This window comes from Centrocercus urophasianus, unplaced genomic scaffold (genome assembly GCF_019232065.1).
Source record: "Centrocercus urophasianus isolate 14NV4802_14NV808 unplaced genomic scaffold, USGS_Curo_1.0 seq_12, whole genome shotgun sequence".
Lineage (NCBI taxonomy): Eukaryota > Metazoa > Chordata > Aves > Galliformes > Phasianidae > Centrocercus > Centrocercus urophasianus.
In genome coordinates this window covers 67,217,529-67,231,964 of record NW_024884364.1, presented here as the reverse complement: position 1 = coordinate 67,231,964, position 14,436 = coordinate 67,217,529, and the positions used below count along the sequence as shown (strand labels likewise).

The window sequence follows — 14,436 nt, the reverse complement described above, 5'->3', positions numbered from 1 at the left end:
TTTCCTCCCCTCCCCTTTCCTGTCCTCTCCTCTTGCTTATATATGATACACACTGTCAGTTTAGTGAAGAATGTACAAATAGTCCCTGGAGCAGAAGTTGTCCCTGCTTTCCTGATTTTGGTGTCACACCTGGGCTTAGGAGAGGAAGTGGGTACATTGCGTGGTTCTGAGGAGGTGCAGCAACTGTGTTCTGTGGTGTTTTGATCTAGAAAGGAGGTTAGTGTATAAGTACCTACAGTATTCAGGGGTAGATTATCAGGGGTTTCCGTTGCCTTTTTGGATGTAGGTGCTTCAGTTCTGCCAAGTGACCTGCTTTAGGTATGGAAGTCTTTTGTTGGATCTAGCTCTAAGATATTAATAATGATTGTCATATGAGGCCTGAATTGTAAAGGCACTAGTATATAACGTAAAAAGGACGTTTTAATTCCTGTGTTAGTAGTGCTGCTCATCATCAGAAATGGGATGACATTTCTGAACTACTGAGCTTAGACAATATAAATCCTAAGGCCATCCAATGATTCCTAGAAATGCAATGAAGGAAAGCAGGTAGGATGCTGAAGGGGCATCATCACTGAGGCTTTCATAGTCATTAGTAAGCAGAATAATTCAGAAACATCAAAAATATATATTTTTTCCATATTATAAACATGGAGAGGTTAGGATTTTCATAATCAGCCTTCTTAATTATTTATTTTGCCTCAGAAATATAAGCATCCTAAAAAGAAAAAGTAAAGCGCATTTTGCCTGCAATATTTAGAAGTTTGTCAGCAGCCCCATTCTACAGAAGATGGCAAGGACGAAGGTTTTATTTTTCAACCACATTTGAAATATGTGCATATGAGCAGATATGTCCACATTCATAGGCTGTGTAGCAACTTGGTTCTGACTGAACTGAAGGTTCTCAGTGAAGTATCTTGGGTGAGACCATGAAGTCAGTAGGACTGTTTACAAAAACAAGTCTAGGACAAAAGCACATCCAGAGTTTAAAGTCTGTCTGTCTCTGACATGAGCAATAATGCTACTAAAACTCCTAAATCAATCACTGGGCTGTTTAACTGCAGTAATGTGAATGCATTTTGTCTGTCAGGAAGAGGTGCAGATGAGATTAGCACACAGCTTATGTAAAGCTGCAGCATCTTTGATGGGTTGAGTTCTCATAAACATAGTAATTTCTTTCTCACAGCTTCCCTTCACAGCTGGCAAAAGACTCCTGTTTCGAATTCAGACTTTGCAAAAGCCTGAAAATGCATCTGGGCTTGTCGAAGTTCTAGGGGTTTCATTTGTTGGTTTACCTAAATCCATGCTTCAGTCCAGAGGGCTTTGTAGACTGCACCAAATTGCTATAAAAAAGCCTTGGCTTCCTGCACATGTTTTTCTCTAGTTGTAGATGTCGTTGTGCTACCTGCTGTACAAAACAAAACAGAAAGATGCTGTGGCTTACCAAGAAGTGTTTGGAAGCACTCCAAGGCAAATGAACAGACCAAGCTCTAACCAGGGCTTGCCCAACTGCTGGAAAACTTTGTAAAGTGTGAAAGAATGCAGTTTGCTCTGTAATTTCTCCCTATAAAGTGTACAGACTAAAACCATCTTCACAGCCTGTGCAACGTGAGAACTATCTAAATGTTCTTTACCATTGATACTCTCGCAGTGAAGGATTCTGCACTCTGCTTTTTCTTCCACTTAAGCAAACGCCAAAAGCAGAGCTAAGCTTAAAGAGATGAGGAATCAAACGTATTAATCTATGGCATGTGGGAATTAATCAGCGCTTGTTTGACATTTGACCAATCTTACTCTTATTGTTTCTTTTTCTGGAAAGGGACGTGTTGTGCCCTGAGTCAGAAGTACTTCCTCACTGAACTCACTGAATAACTTCTGAATTTATACAGAGTCATAGACCCATTAAAGTTGAAAAAGACCTGAGATCATCTAATCCAACCATCAGCCCATCCCCACCATGCCCACTGACCGTGTCCCTCAGTGCTACATCGACACGCTTGAACACCTCCAGATATGGTGACTCCATCACCTCCCTGGGCCCAACCACTCTATTTTTCCTAATATTCAACCTGAAATTTGACAAATGGTAAACATCCTGCAGGTGTTGCAGTGCTATTTAATTGATATTATGGTATTGAGCATCCTTATTGTTTTTTTCCCTTTCTCCGAGTTACCTTAGTCACTGAGGCCTCTGGTTAAACCAGACTTAGTTAAATAGAGCTCTCCAGGTTACCTTTGTGAGCCTTGTGCAGTTCATTGTCAATGGAGTTTATTGTTGTAAAATTGTTTTACTCTAATTAATTAAGCAATATACAGGCAACTTTGTAGTTGCCTGTGGCCACTGCAGTTCATTGCAAACATCATTAGCTGGACGTCTGTGTAGCTCTCCTCCTTGTACAGCAAATTCCAGGTCGCGGGTGAGAAATGGGGGTGGGAATTGTGTGGATACTTTGGGGAAAAAAAAGTCCCATTTTGTAACCAGCTGCTGCTCTCTACTTCTCAGTGAGAACTGAATGGTACTTGGCTGTGGCTACTTTTCTTGGTTACAGAATAAACAGGCCTATTTAAAATACTTGCAAAAATCAAATTAAGAGTTGTTAATTAATGTGCATTAAAATCTACTGCTCTGTCTAATGTCATGTTTAACCACAGTCTGTACACAGTCGATCGGAAACATTTTTTTCCTACTCCAGAGCATATTGCTTATTTAGCAGGTTTGAATGTGTAACCCCCAAGCAGCTAATGATATAACTAAGCCATTTGCACGGAGTTGTAAGTGTTGTGTCAGGAGCCTGTTTCCAGCCCAACAGCAGATCAGCCAGGGTAGCGGTGTGTGTCGTGCGTATGCTCCACACATGGTGCTCAAGGCAGTTCTCACTGGGTTTTTCATTAAATAGCAGATATAAAGTGAACGTTTTAAGTATGAGTTGACCGTATTTGAAGCATAAGAGTGATGAAAGTGATGCATTATGTCACTGTAACATATTGACATTATCAATTATGTGTTATTAAACAGCTTAGCTAGCTGAATGATTTACCTTGCGTTTAACTGCCTTTTTCAATTAAAGGTAGCAAATGCTGTAGAACCGGGGCACAGCCATAGGAACCATATATTTTCTCCTGTTAACACCAGCGCTGCTGACATGCAAGTGATGGGAGTGTTGGCATTTTGCTGCAGGCTCTAATGGGCTAGTTTAAATGGTCTAAAAAAAAAGTGATTAATGATTAGGAACAGGACTGTTACACAGCTTCACAGCTCTTTTCCTCAGCGCGTTTCCATTTATGTCAACTAGCTGCACACTTGGGAGGTGTTATTTCAAAGTAGTCAACACACCTTTTCTTTTTTTTCTTTTTTTCTTTTTTTCTTTTTTTTTTCTGCTGGCAATTGTTTCTATTTCAGAGTTCCCTTTGGTTGGCCAAATGTATCTAATGTTTCCATAAAGTTGTAAGCTTCAGTGATACGGGAGGATAATCCGCAGGCTTTATGTCTGGTGACCAAAATCTGAACCGCCGAACTCTAAACATCATTTCAGAGCAGTGAATGCAGTCTTTAACGTCGCTCTGTTTGCTCCTGTTTGGTTTATTGTGTTGGAAATCATTTAAAGGTTCCCCTCAAATTAATTGAGGCACTTTGTCAACCAATAAATGATTCTCTTCTGCTGTTCACTGGATTTTGCAGGAAGCAGTAATTTGTACATTAGCGCTGCTTTGTTTGTAGCTCGTAACTGTCCTCCCCCAAGCCCTCCCTTATGTACATAGATACCCTTACATATACATCAGTTACGTGCATTTCTTTGGGAACCAAGGTCAATAAGCACTGCAACAACGCTTTGAACTCCACTGCTACCCCCCCAGCAACAACTGGCTGCCCAAATAAATTATAAAATAAGGTCAGAAAATTCAATACGCCAGTCTCTTTAATTAAACTTAGGATGGTGAGATATCTGGGATGTACAATGCAATGTCTTTGCTCTTCTAAGCTAAGGCAATATCAAACACTGAAGAACAGTAGAGATTGAACAGTCAAGGGGAAGATGCCTTTTATTTTTGAGAAGTTTATTTCTGTGCTAAGATCTTAGAGCTCATTGCTAAAAGCCACCATTCACCCTAAACTACCACGTTGTGGAGGGTCATGGATTTTCTTGGAACAGAATGTCAGATAGCATTTTAGTTACTATCATTTTCTCTTGGTTTTTTATTAGCGATCAAAATAGGAAGCTAGTAGTGATCAATAAGTCTTAAGTTCAATGAAGTTTTCTGAACAAGGAGCTTAAGAAAAAGGTTTATATAGTAATCTTGGGGGCAGATGGGAAGTGTGAGCTGGCTGATAGTGCGGTGATGTTGCAGAATGCCATAGAATATAGTGGTGTTGGATCTAGAGACATGTCTGCCGAACAGACTTGCTGTGTATGTAAGAGGAAGGAGTGTGGCTCACTGGTGGAGCGTGTTGCTAAATTGGCTTGTCCTCCTTGAGTGGGATGCTCAGGATGGCACTGAAGCTCTTCTTCCTTATGTAATGCCATTCTTGGCCACCTTTGTCAAAAAAAACAGTAGGCATGCTGTATATCTGCTATGCCTTTTTGCCATCCAGGCTCCCGGTGGCCTTGACTCAATTGATGGTCTTCAACCAGAGCTGACAGGAGGAAGGGTCCTATAGGTGCTGTGGTGCAATCCGTCCCATCTGCCTGGAGCAGGAAGCTGCAACCCGTGTGTGTGTGGTAGCGAGTGTGCGCAGAAGCGTTGGTCAGCTTAGCATCACTGTTTCAGATGGCAGTGGAAAATGTAGTTATAAATGGCTACAACACTTCTTTTTTTTTGTGATGACAAACAGCTACAAGCCCATCTGCGCCATTTGTTGACGATTGGACTGGATGATCTTAGTGGCCTTTTCCAACCTTAATGATTCTATGAGTCTGTGATTTGGTCCCGTACTTCTGCCAGTCGCGTTGCAGACAGGGTTACTTGTTGCTGCTGAGGAGCTCTCCCCTGTTGCTTGAGGAGGGGATTTTCCAGCGATTTGCTCGTCGCGGACATAATGCAGTTTTCCTTGTGCCCTGGCCCCCTCCCTAAGGGTCTCTCTTTAGCCCCGATGTCAGCGCTCTCATTTTCCCTGCCCACCAGCGCAGCCCTTTCCCCTCGGTCCGCAGAAGCACCGCTCGTGGGCAGCTTTCAAAGGAGCCCACCTCCATATGGTTTTCCCCGATAATCCTTTATCCGCCATCTTCAGCTCTCATTCCGTCGCTTTCTTGCCTGTGGCTACGTTTCTCTCTCTGCATCAATTAGCACAGTGATTTATACAACAAGCAAGCAGTTTAGAGGTAATGGTACACAATTAACATCTCATTCCACCATAAAGGGTATGCTAAATACCCCCGTCACCGCTTTCTCTGCCTGGAATTGAAATAAGTGTTTGTCCTAATTCATACGCTATCTGATGTGAAGTGGGCCCGCTTTGTGCGGCGCTGCGCCATTAATCTAATTACTGATGGCTGCAAATGAAGCGCTGTCTGAGCGCGGGGCCCGCAGAACGCAGCGCCTTTGTCGGGCAGCGCCGCTCCGTGAAGCGAGATGGAGCCGAGCGCGGCCCGGTGGGGCCGGGCGGCACCGCCGCCTGTTGCATCGCCGCTAATTGCCGCGGCGTGGTAAACAGCCGGCCGGGGGGATAGAGCTGTACTGCGGCTGTCAGGCGGCTCGTCGGGAGAATCCGCCGTGTGCTGTTGTAGTAAATGATGCATCCTGATTGACAGCCGCCTTGAGACTGCGCTGATGGAGTTGTCAAAGCCGTGTGCGGGCGAGCCGCTCCCGGCCGGTCTTCCTCCTTCCCTTCCTTCGTTCTTTCCTTTTTCCTTCCTTCTTTCCTTCCTTCGTTCTTTCCTTTTACCTTCCTTCTTTCTTCGCTTCTGGCCCTGGAGCAGGCTCAAAGAAGGGCAACAAAGCTGGTGAGGGGTCTGGAACACAGGGCTGGTGAGGAGCAGTGAAGGAGCTGGGATTGTTCAGCCTGGAGAAGAGGAGGCTCAGGGGAGACCTTACTGCTCTCTATAACTACCTGAAGGGAGGTTGCAGTGAGCTGGGGGTCGGCCTCTTTTCTCATGTAACTGGTGATAGGACTAGAGGGAATGGCTTCAAGCCAGGGGAGATTCAGGCTGGATATTAGGAAATACTACTTCTCTGAAAGAGTGGTCAAGCACTGGAATGGGCTGCCCAAGGAGGTGGTGGAGTCACCAACCCTGGAGGTGTTCAAGGAATGTTTGGATTTTATGTTGAGGGACATGGTTTAGTGACAACTATTGGAGATTGGTAGATGGTTGGCCTGGATAATCTTTTAGGTCTTTTCCAACATTGGTGATTCTGTGATTCTTCTTTCATTCTTCTCTTATTTCCTTCCTCCTTTCTTTCCTTCCTTCTTTTGGTGCCATTATCCCATGCAGATGCTGGCATCAGCTCTCACCACCACCCTGCTGATATCAGCTGTAGAATGTGCAGCCAGCAGAAAGCCCCTGCGATCTGCAGAGTGCCCCATGGATGGATCTTTTCTGAGCAGAGAATCCTAGCCTCTGAAATAAGGTGATGCCCAGCACCCTGTGCAGTATAGCACAAATACACCACTCTCCTTTTCAAATCATGGAATCACAGAATGCCCCACTTGGGAAGGAGCCCATAAGGACCATCAAGTTCAACTCATAATGCCCTGGTGGAAATGTAAGCCAGGCTGTAGCTGATTCCTATGTTAAAATGCAGAACAATTAATAATAATAAAAAAAAGGCAGTGAGCTCATTGTATTCAGCTCTGGAACACTGCTTCTTATTATCTTCATGAATGAATACTGCATGGCATATTCCTCATGGGTCTGCAGTGGTCAAACTCAAGGTGACAACAGTTAAGTGACTTGAGATAGGAGACCGATTAGGAATGATAAATGGGAATTGTGTGGCCACAGTTAATAAATGTCATTGGTTCCAAAAATGACACTGTAAGATTACTGAAAATAATTAAGATGCACAGCAGTTTCTGTGCTGAAATGTGAGCTGCATAGGATTTTCACCCCTCTGACCACAAGAATGACAGACATTTGGAAAACATGGTTGAGCATTAGGAAAAGCACACTGAAAATCCACATCTGGTCTGCAGTCCAAACAATGTCGTAATAACACATGGCCACTGATACATTAGATTGCTCTATAAAATCTCCAATGGAGTTTGAACATTTACAGCTTCTGGAGACATGAGTTTCAGGTGTATGGGGAAGATCATATTTAATAAACTAACGTGAGTTGTAACAGAGCGCAGTGTGGAGCGTTTCACTGAAGGCAATGCAGTGTGCTGTTATACCCAGCAAGGGGACTGCATCTGTACAAGGAACAGAACTCATTTTTAAGTAAAAATGAGGTTCAGGTGTGCCCTGGCCACCTCTTCAATGGCAGCTGCTCTGCTTCTCACCTACTTGATGTAGGAGATCAGTACGGCACGTATAACAGCAGCGTTAATCGCGCAATGGAGAAAGATGGGGATGTTCTCAATGGCGGTGGCATTGCTGTGGCTTCCCCAGGGCACCGTGGTCTCCCACAGCCACAGCAGCCCCCGGGGAGGTGAGAGATGCCCTGAGAGGTGGGGAACAGCCTCACAAAAGGCTGCTGTGCGGTGGCTGCTGGGGCTGTCGGCAGCAGGGGTAGATCAAAGGCAGTCCTGGAGAAGGAACCTTTCTTTGCTGCTTTGCCTTTTTATATTAGGAAAAGTCATTTGTGTACCGAGTGTGCCAAAAAGGGCCCTTCCCCGAGAAGTTTACTGTTGTTATTTTTTACTTTCTGATTACAGTAACTTGCTTATCCCCCAAACAGACCGAAGAACAATAAACAAATACAAAAAGAAAAAGAACAGCTCATCAATAACAAAGAGCTGCGTTTTAAAGCTTTGAGTGCCCGGGCTCTCACATCTCCCTCCAAGCAAAGCAGGAGCCCTGCAGAGAAAGGAATCCAAGAGATACGAAAATTATAAAGACAGTGAAAACAATGTTTGGTTGGGAGGTTTCGACTTGCTGCGTAGAGCTGGGCTTTGCAGTGCAGCTCACCGAAGGACGCAGCTTTCCCCCCTCTGCTGTGGGCTGTGAGTGCAGGGGGGGGGTCGGCGCAAAATGCCATGGTCCAGCTGAAGGCAGAAGGTTCAGCTCTCCCTTGGAGCTCACATTTTGAAATCGGGCAGCCCAGAAGCGGTGATGTCTCTCTGTGTTAGTGGCTGAAAAACGAAATGGCATCCACACAGAACCCTTTGGTATCGTATCGGAATTGTCTCCTGCGTGAGGCAGCGACGCAGCCCATGAATTTGACTTACTTATTTCTGTTTTCTTCCTTTTTCTTTTTTCGTTGTATTTTCAAACTCCGAGTACAAAGAAGACACCAACCACGGATACTGAAACTGTGCAATTTGGTGCAATTATATCCCCCCCCATAGATTTAATGAAGGACTTTTAAGTACAATTTATCTTTGATAAATAGTCCCTCTGCACAGAATGTTTATTAGATTGACAGCAGAATACGCTCAGCGAGCTTTTTTTCCGTGCCACTTATGACTCAGACGAATTTTAATAGGAGTAAAAAGCTTTTATTTGCACGGCAATTTCACTTAAGGATCGTATCCTTCAGAAGCTGGCAGACACTTGTGTGTCGTGATTGCAAAACAGACACTCAGGAGTGAAGAAACACGGATAAGATGTTATTATTTGACTTGTCACGCCGCTGCAGTTCTATTGGCAACTTCTGACATCAGATCTCCTCTGGGCAGCCTCCCTTCTCACACAGCATCCGTGCAGGCGTGCACACATGCACACGCGTGCACACACATGGCACACGCACTGTACTTTTGGGGAAGGAAACCACAGGACGCCCACCAAGCATCGTTACGCGTGCGGGGAGAGCTGAGCGTGGTTTGCTTCTGGGAATACAAGTTCCACAGACCTCAGCAGCACGGCGATGTGCCTGCGGGAGGCTGCGGGTTGGAGCAGCTTTCTGCATACAAAATGGTGTTGCCCGTTAAGGTGTCCTAGCCATGGTAACCAGAGCGTGGGTTTGGGAAGGGGTCCTGGCACCTTCCCTGCTGCAGGAAGTATCCCTGTAGCATCCATTGCATTACCCGGGGTGGTTTGTTTGACCGCCTTTTTTGCTTTTCCATCAGAAATAGAAGCTTTTCTCACGCCGTTTGGGGGATGGTCCCCCACGACCCTGTTTCGGTTGGGCTTTGGAAGCTGCTTTTTAGGGCTGTCACTGCCTAACTGATCTCCTTGTGGTGGCATTTCCAAACGCGCAGTTCTGCTTCCGTAGGCAGAGGCCCCTTTACCTTCGCCATAAGGGAATCGGATTTTTTCTGTCGGTGCAAAAATGAGAAGTAAAGACGTTTTATTGCTAATAAAACAATAGCTAATTGTTTCGGAAGAAAACATACTGTTCGAAGCGAGGTGTTGAACTTTACATCAGCAAAATGCGCATTTGAATTGTAAATGCGCCTCACCCGACGCTGCCGATTAAAACCTTTGTTTAAATTAGGGAGAAGCGCGGTGCCGGCTTCGCTCGGCGAGGCACGGCGTAGCGCAGAGACCTGCTGCCATCTGCCGATCTCCGCGTTCATCTGCACGGGCTCCGCGATGTGCCCGAGGAGCTGCATCGGGGAATTGCCAAAGGCGTTCAAGTTTTTAAGAGCTGAAAGCCTGGAGCTCGACGAGTGCACACACCAGGGTGTTTTCCGAAGTGTTTTGTTTGGAGGATGCTCTTGGGCAACTGGGGCTCAGTGCTCTTTTCCATTTTTGTAGTAAGCATGATAGAGGAAATGCTCTTCTATGTCTTAAGGCAAATAACGACTGCCAAATGATTTTTATTACGGATAAAATAGATTCAGTGCCACCAAAGTATTCCATCCCTCTACTTGTGCATGGAAACTGGAAGGGAAATTGGTTATTATGTTCCAATCTGATAATGCTAAACAAGTTATTCGCTGCAAAGCTTAGGTACATGATCAGAAGAAAAGCTTAAAAAATAAAAGCAGTATTTAAGATTCATCACGTTCATTTAAAAATCAACACTAAAAACCTGTCTGTGTGTCCCTAAGGGTCAGTTTCTAATTGGACGCAGTGTTGGAAATGAATGCCAGAGTTCTCCTTATCCATCAACGTTACCATGCAGTGGGCACAAGGATGTTAGTGTTTGGTACATTCTTGTCTCCCCTCTGCACTCCCACTTTGGAAAATGAACCCAACATTTCTTTACTGCATTTGACTATTTCCTTTTCTGTGCTCTTCGCTGCTGTTTAGGGTCACGTATTTCTCTTTCCACATCCTGAAAATGAAACCAAATAAGGATTTCAAGCAGCGATTTTTGGGCACTCCAGCAAAGAATAGATAACAGATGTATTCTACAGAAACATGCTGCCAGACAGTGCGGCTTGTTCACTGGAATCCACGGAGGTACAACGTGCTAAACCCTTTACTCTTTCTGTCCTTTAGTACAAATTGCAAGTACTGACAAAGGCTGCAGCAGAGCTGAGCAAGTACATGCCAGAGAAAGCAGCAGAGGACACCTCCAGCATCCTGCGGTCGCCTATGCCTGGAGCAGTGGTGGCTGTTTCTGTCAAGCCTGGGGACATGGTAAGAGATGGGATCTGTGTGTCTGCGTTTTTGCTATATATTCTGCACAAATTTCTCTGTGGTGCAGCTGAAACTGCAGGTCACAGGGGTTCTAACTTCACCTGTGGAGTAAAGCTGAAAGCTTTCCTTTGTTTTTCATTTAAATGATAAAAGGAGGAACTGTTCAGGTTTAAAAGGGATATTTTTGGCTGGCTACAGGTCCACAGCTGCAGTACAACCTCTAGATTGGTTTTGTGCCTTGAAAAGGGGAAAAACATATCTGTGCGTGTAAATACGTGTTTATATGTGCAGTTAGTGGCAGAAAGATGGGGTTGCTGGTTTTTCTGCCATGAAACAAATAAAATACTACTAAACACAAGGGATAAAGCCTAAGTGTTTTCTTGGGTTTTGGTAGCGTTTCATGAGTCGTGGCTTTTCTGAACTGAGAATTCCTGCTCTCCTACGGGAATTCCCTTGTCCTGCACCAAGGATAAAGTTGACATACTGAAGGGTAACAGAACAGACTGCTGCTGTCCTGGGGATTCCCAGTGCTCCCTACCTGGCCCTGAGCTGGAAACAAGTGGAAACGCAGTGTTTTAGAACTGCGTGTAACTACTTCCTCATATTCAGCTTTATATTGCATTCATTGTATCAAGCATCATTTCTAAGGTCGGGGCCCTTGAATGGATCTCCTGTAACCATGAAAAGCAATAGAGGAAATATTATCAAGAGAGAAATTCCTTCAAATGACACTCAGCTATCTGCCTTACATTTGTGTACATACAGCCATACAGATATGTGCACACACACACCCAGTCTGCACCTTTAAAAGCAGCAATATTCAATTAGGGCTGATGGACGGGGAGCAGCAGCAACCAGTTCTTTGTGGGGAGTGGAGGGGAACATTTGGAAGGGAAGGATTTGGAGCCTTTTTATAGGCTGATATTTATGCCTCGTTTTGGGAAGGAATAAAATCTGCCACGTGTTGCAGCTTTCTCTTGAAGAATGTTCTATGATGTTGTTTTGAAGGAATGGAACCAGTGGGGAAGGAGGTCAGAGCCAAAGGGATGTTAACTAACTAACTGAGTCTGCCTCCACACACCCACAAGCATCAGAGCACGAGTTGCTAAATAACGTGTGGGGATGTTTTCCTGTTCTCCCCTCCTGCAGCTTCTTGCTGGAGGCACTGAGTGGTGGAGCATGGGAGCAGCGTAATCTGTGTTCTGCTGACCTGAGCTCCTTGGTGTTTTCATTGCAAAAACACATTTCGTCTTATTGAAAAGGGTTTCGCTTACATTTTTCCTTTTCAGGACTTGTGTCAAAACGTTAAAAGAAAAGGAAAAAAAGGACAAAAAAAAAAAAAAGGGAGCGAGGGAGATGAGAGTGGCATGGTTCTGTGCAGTAAGCAGCGTGGCTCAGAGCACACCTTGGCTCTGCACAGCTGTCCAGTGGGCAGCACCAGGTGGCCTCGCTCTCCTCACATCATCTCTGCCACAGGGAAGGAGCAGCTGGTGAGAGATGTCTGTGGATGGATGGCTCTCAGTGCCTGTGGCTCTGCTACAGGGCAGCGCACCCAGCCAGGTAAAGCATGCGGTGTTTGGGTGCCCCTCTCTGTGCATCCTTAACCAGAGGAGAGGTGATGCCGCTCTCTGTGTTCATTTTCCTTGCTTGATGCATAATTTTCCTTCAAGTACAGTGCTCTCGTTTGGCTGCTGCTGGTGAAGAATACTTGGGGCTGGTGGAGGATTGTGTGAGCACCCTCCCTCCAGCTGCTCCGATAGGCAGTTTTCAATTCACTTCTGCCAGAAGACAGTGCATATGCAAGGAATTTATTTTCTTTTGTCTGTAAGATGATCTGTAGATCTTAGGAGCACAGTGGGGAAGGGCTTGTTGTCATTCAGAGAGAAGCAGAACTTGCCATGCTGCCAATTTTTCAGCTTTTTCGTTACTTTCTACTTTCTTTCTTTTTCTTCGTGCGATCGGAGGGCTGTAATTAGTTGTCACTCAGTTATTCCTGGAAGCACAATGCAGCCACACAGAAGCATAAAGCACACCAACAACAAAACAATCCGAAATCTGGCTGAGCAAAAAGAAGGTTAACATTATTTAGGGCAAAAGACTTCAACTGAGCTTACACCCTTCATGATGGCACAGCGAGGTTATGTAGGAAATATCAGTTTGAAGGGGTATTTGTGTGTTTATTGTTTCAGCAGATCGCTGTGAGCACCGCTTGCCACAGAGCAGACTTGTGGTCCTTACTCTATTTTGACCCATGACTGTAGGCTTTGCTTTTCTTAGTTTTGTGTTTACTTTTAGCTGTGTGTCTTCGTTGGTCGCTTTCCTGTCGTAATTAAATCGGGTGGAACAGGTGGCATTGCTAAGCCCAGCACTGGTCAATAGGCCAACACAGCGCCGAGGGCCTCATTCACATTAATGGCTTTTTTTTCCCCCCTCCTCCAAATGTAGAAGGAAAGCATCTCTGGACAAATGCTCCATCATAACTTAATCTTCGCACCTCTACAGCTGAAAAAAGAGAAGTTAATTATTTTGGTCTAAATTTCTAGATTTCCTCTCTTCTTGCCAGTAAGGTAACTCTGTCTTTTGGAATTTGAGTGGTGATAACTTGAGAGCTGCATTTTGAGCTGCGTAACGTCCTGAACACTCTCCACACATTCAAAGCAGCCGAGGAAGGCCCTTTCAACTGCATTCAACCTCTCTCCCGATTTATCAGTTGTTATTTTTCAGACAAATAGAGAAAAATGCCTTCTCCACAATTTTCTGTTTCCCGAGCCCAGGAAAGTAGTAGGTTCTTGCTGTGGGAAGAGATCCATTTCACTTGACCTCTGCTGCTGGAAAGCAAAGTCATGCCAAATGCTTCCTAATTTCTGAATGTGGGGAAGAAAAGGTAGAGCTGCATAGAGTTGCTATGAGCCAGGTGTGCACTGCTTTAAGGAGCGTTTGCCCTTCAGTCCTCCAGGTTTAAATAAAATGCCTCTTCCTTATCTCACCCCGTAATCCAAGTGGTAAGAATTTATAAACATAGATAACAACAAGGGAAAAGTGTAAAAATGGATGTAAGTAATGGTTTCATATTTATATACATAAATGTGTCCAAAAATGGTCAGGAAGAGATGTCATTTTTATAATGCTAGTTAATAAGTGTGTGTGTTTGTTGGGAAAAATACACTCTATTGGTAAACAGGAGATGAAAGCATTTTCATGGGAAATTTCAAGAAGGAAAGCATTCATGTGTTTCCCCACTCCTGTAACTCAAGGCTTCGAGTAATTTTGCTGTGGTTGCATTGAAAGTTGCTACAATGGCATTAGTGTGATTTTTATATTTGACAAAAAGATTTTTCTTCTGTATCTTTGTGCAATTACACAGCCTAAGATTTGTGTTTGAGTAATTAAGAATGAATTGCTGTCCCTGTGCAGAAGTACAAATAGTCAGCGTTGCTTGAGTTTCTTCATAGAATCACAGAAGCCTCAGAGTTGGAAGGAACCCTTGAAGGCCATCTAGTCTTACTCCCCTGCAATGAACAGGGACACCGCCGTTAGATCAGGTTTCCTAGGGGAAAATGCTAACTTCTTTGGAAAAGAAATCATAGGCTTTTATTTCGGGGGGACTTATTGCCTTTTGGAAAGCCAAGCAACTCTTCAGCCATGGCTGAGATGTGTTGGGAGCATGGCGTTGCTGGGACTAAGCAGCACGAGCATCCCCCTGGAGGCGTGCTGCCCCGTATCGCTTCCCCCGGTGCCTGGGGGTCGCAGTGGCAGCGGGGACGTGTGTTTGGGATAAGTGGGAGTGCAATGGCCGGTGCTGGTTGCTGTC

General features: G+C 44.8%; 1 protein-coding gene across 1 annotated transcript in view; it reads left to right on the top strand.

The window, feature by feature from the left end:
* Window positions 1–14,436, top strand: part of PCCA (propionyl-CoA carboxylase subunit alpha) — a 191,709-nt gene that overhangs the window by 168,508 nt on the left and 8,765 nt on the right. The window contains exon 16 of the mRNA XM_042811087.1: window positions 10,485–10,625. Within this exon, the coding sequence (XP_042667021.1) occupies window positions 10,485–10,625 (141 nt within the window). The remainder of the gene's footprint in view (window positions 1–10,484; window positions 10,626–14,436) is intronic.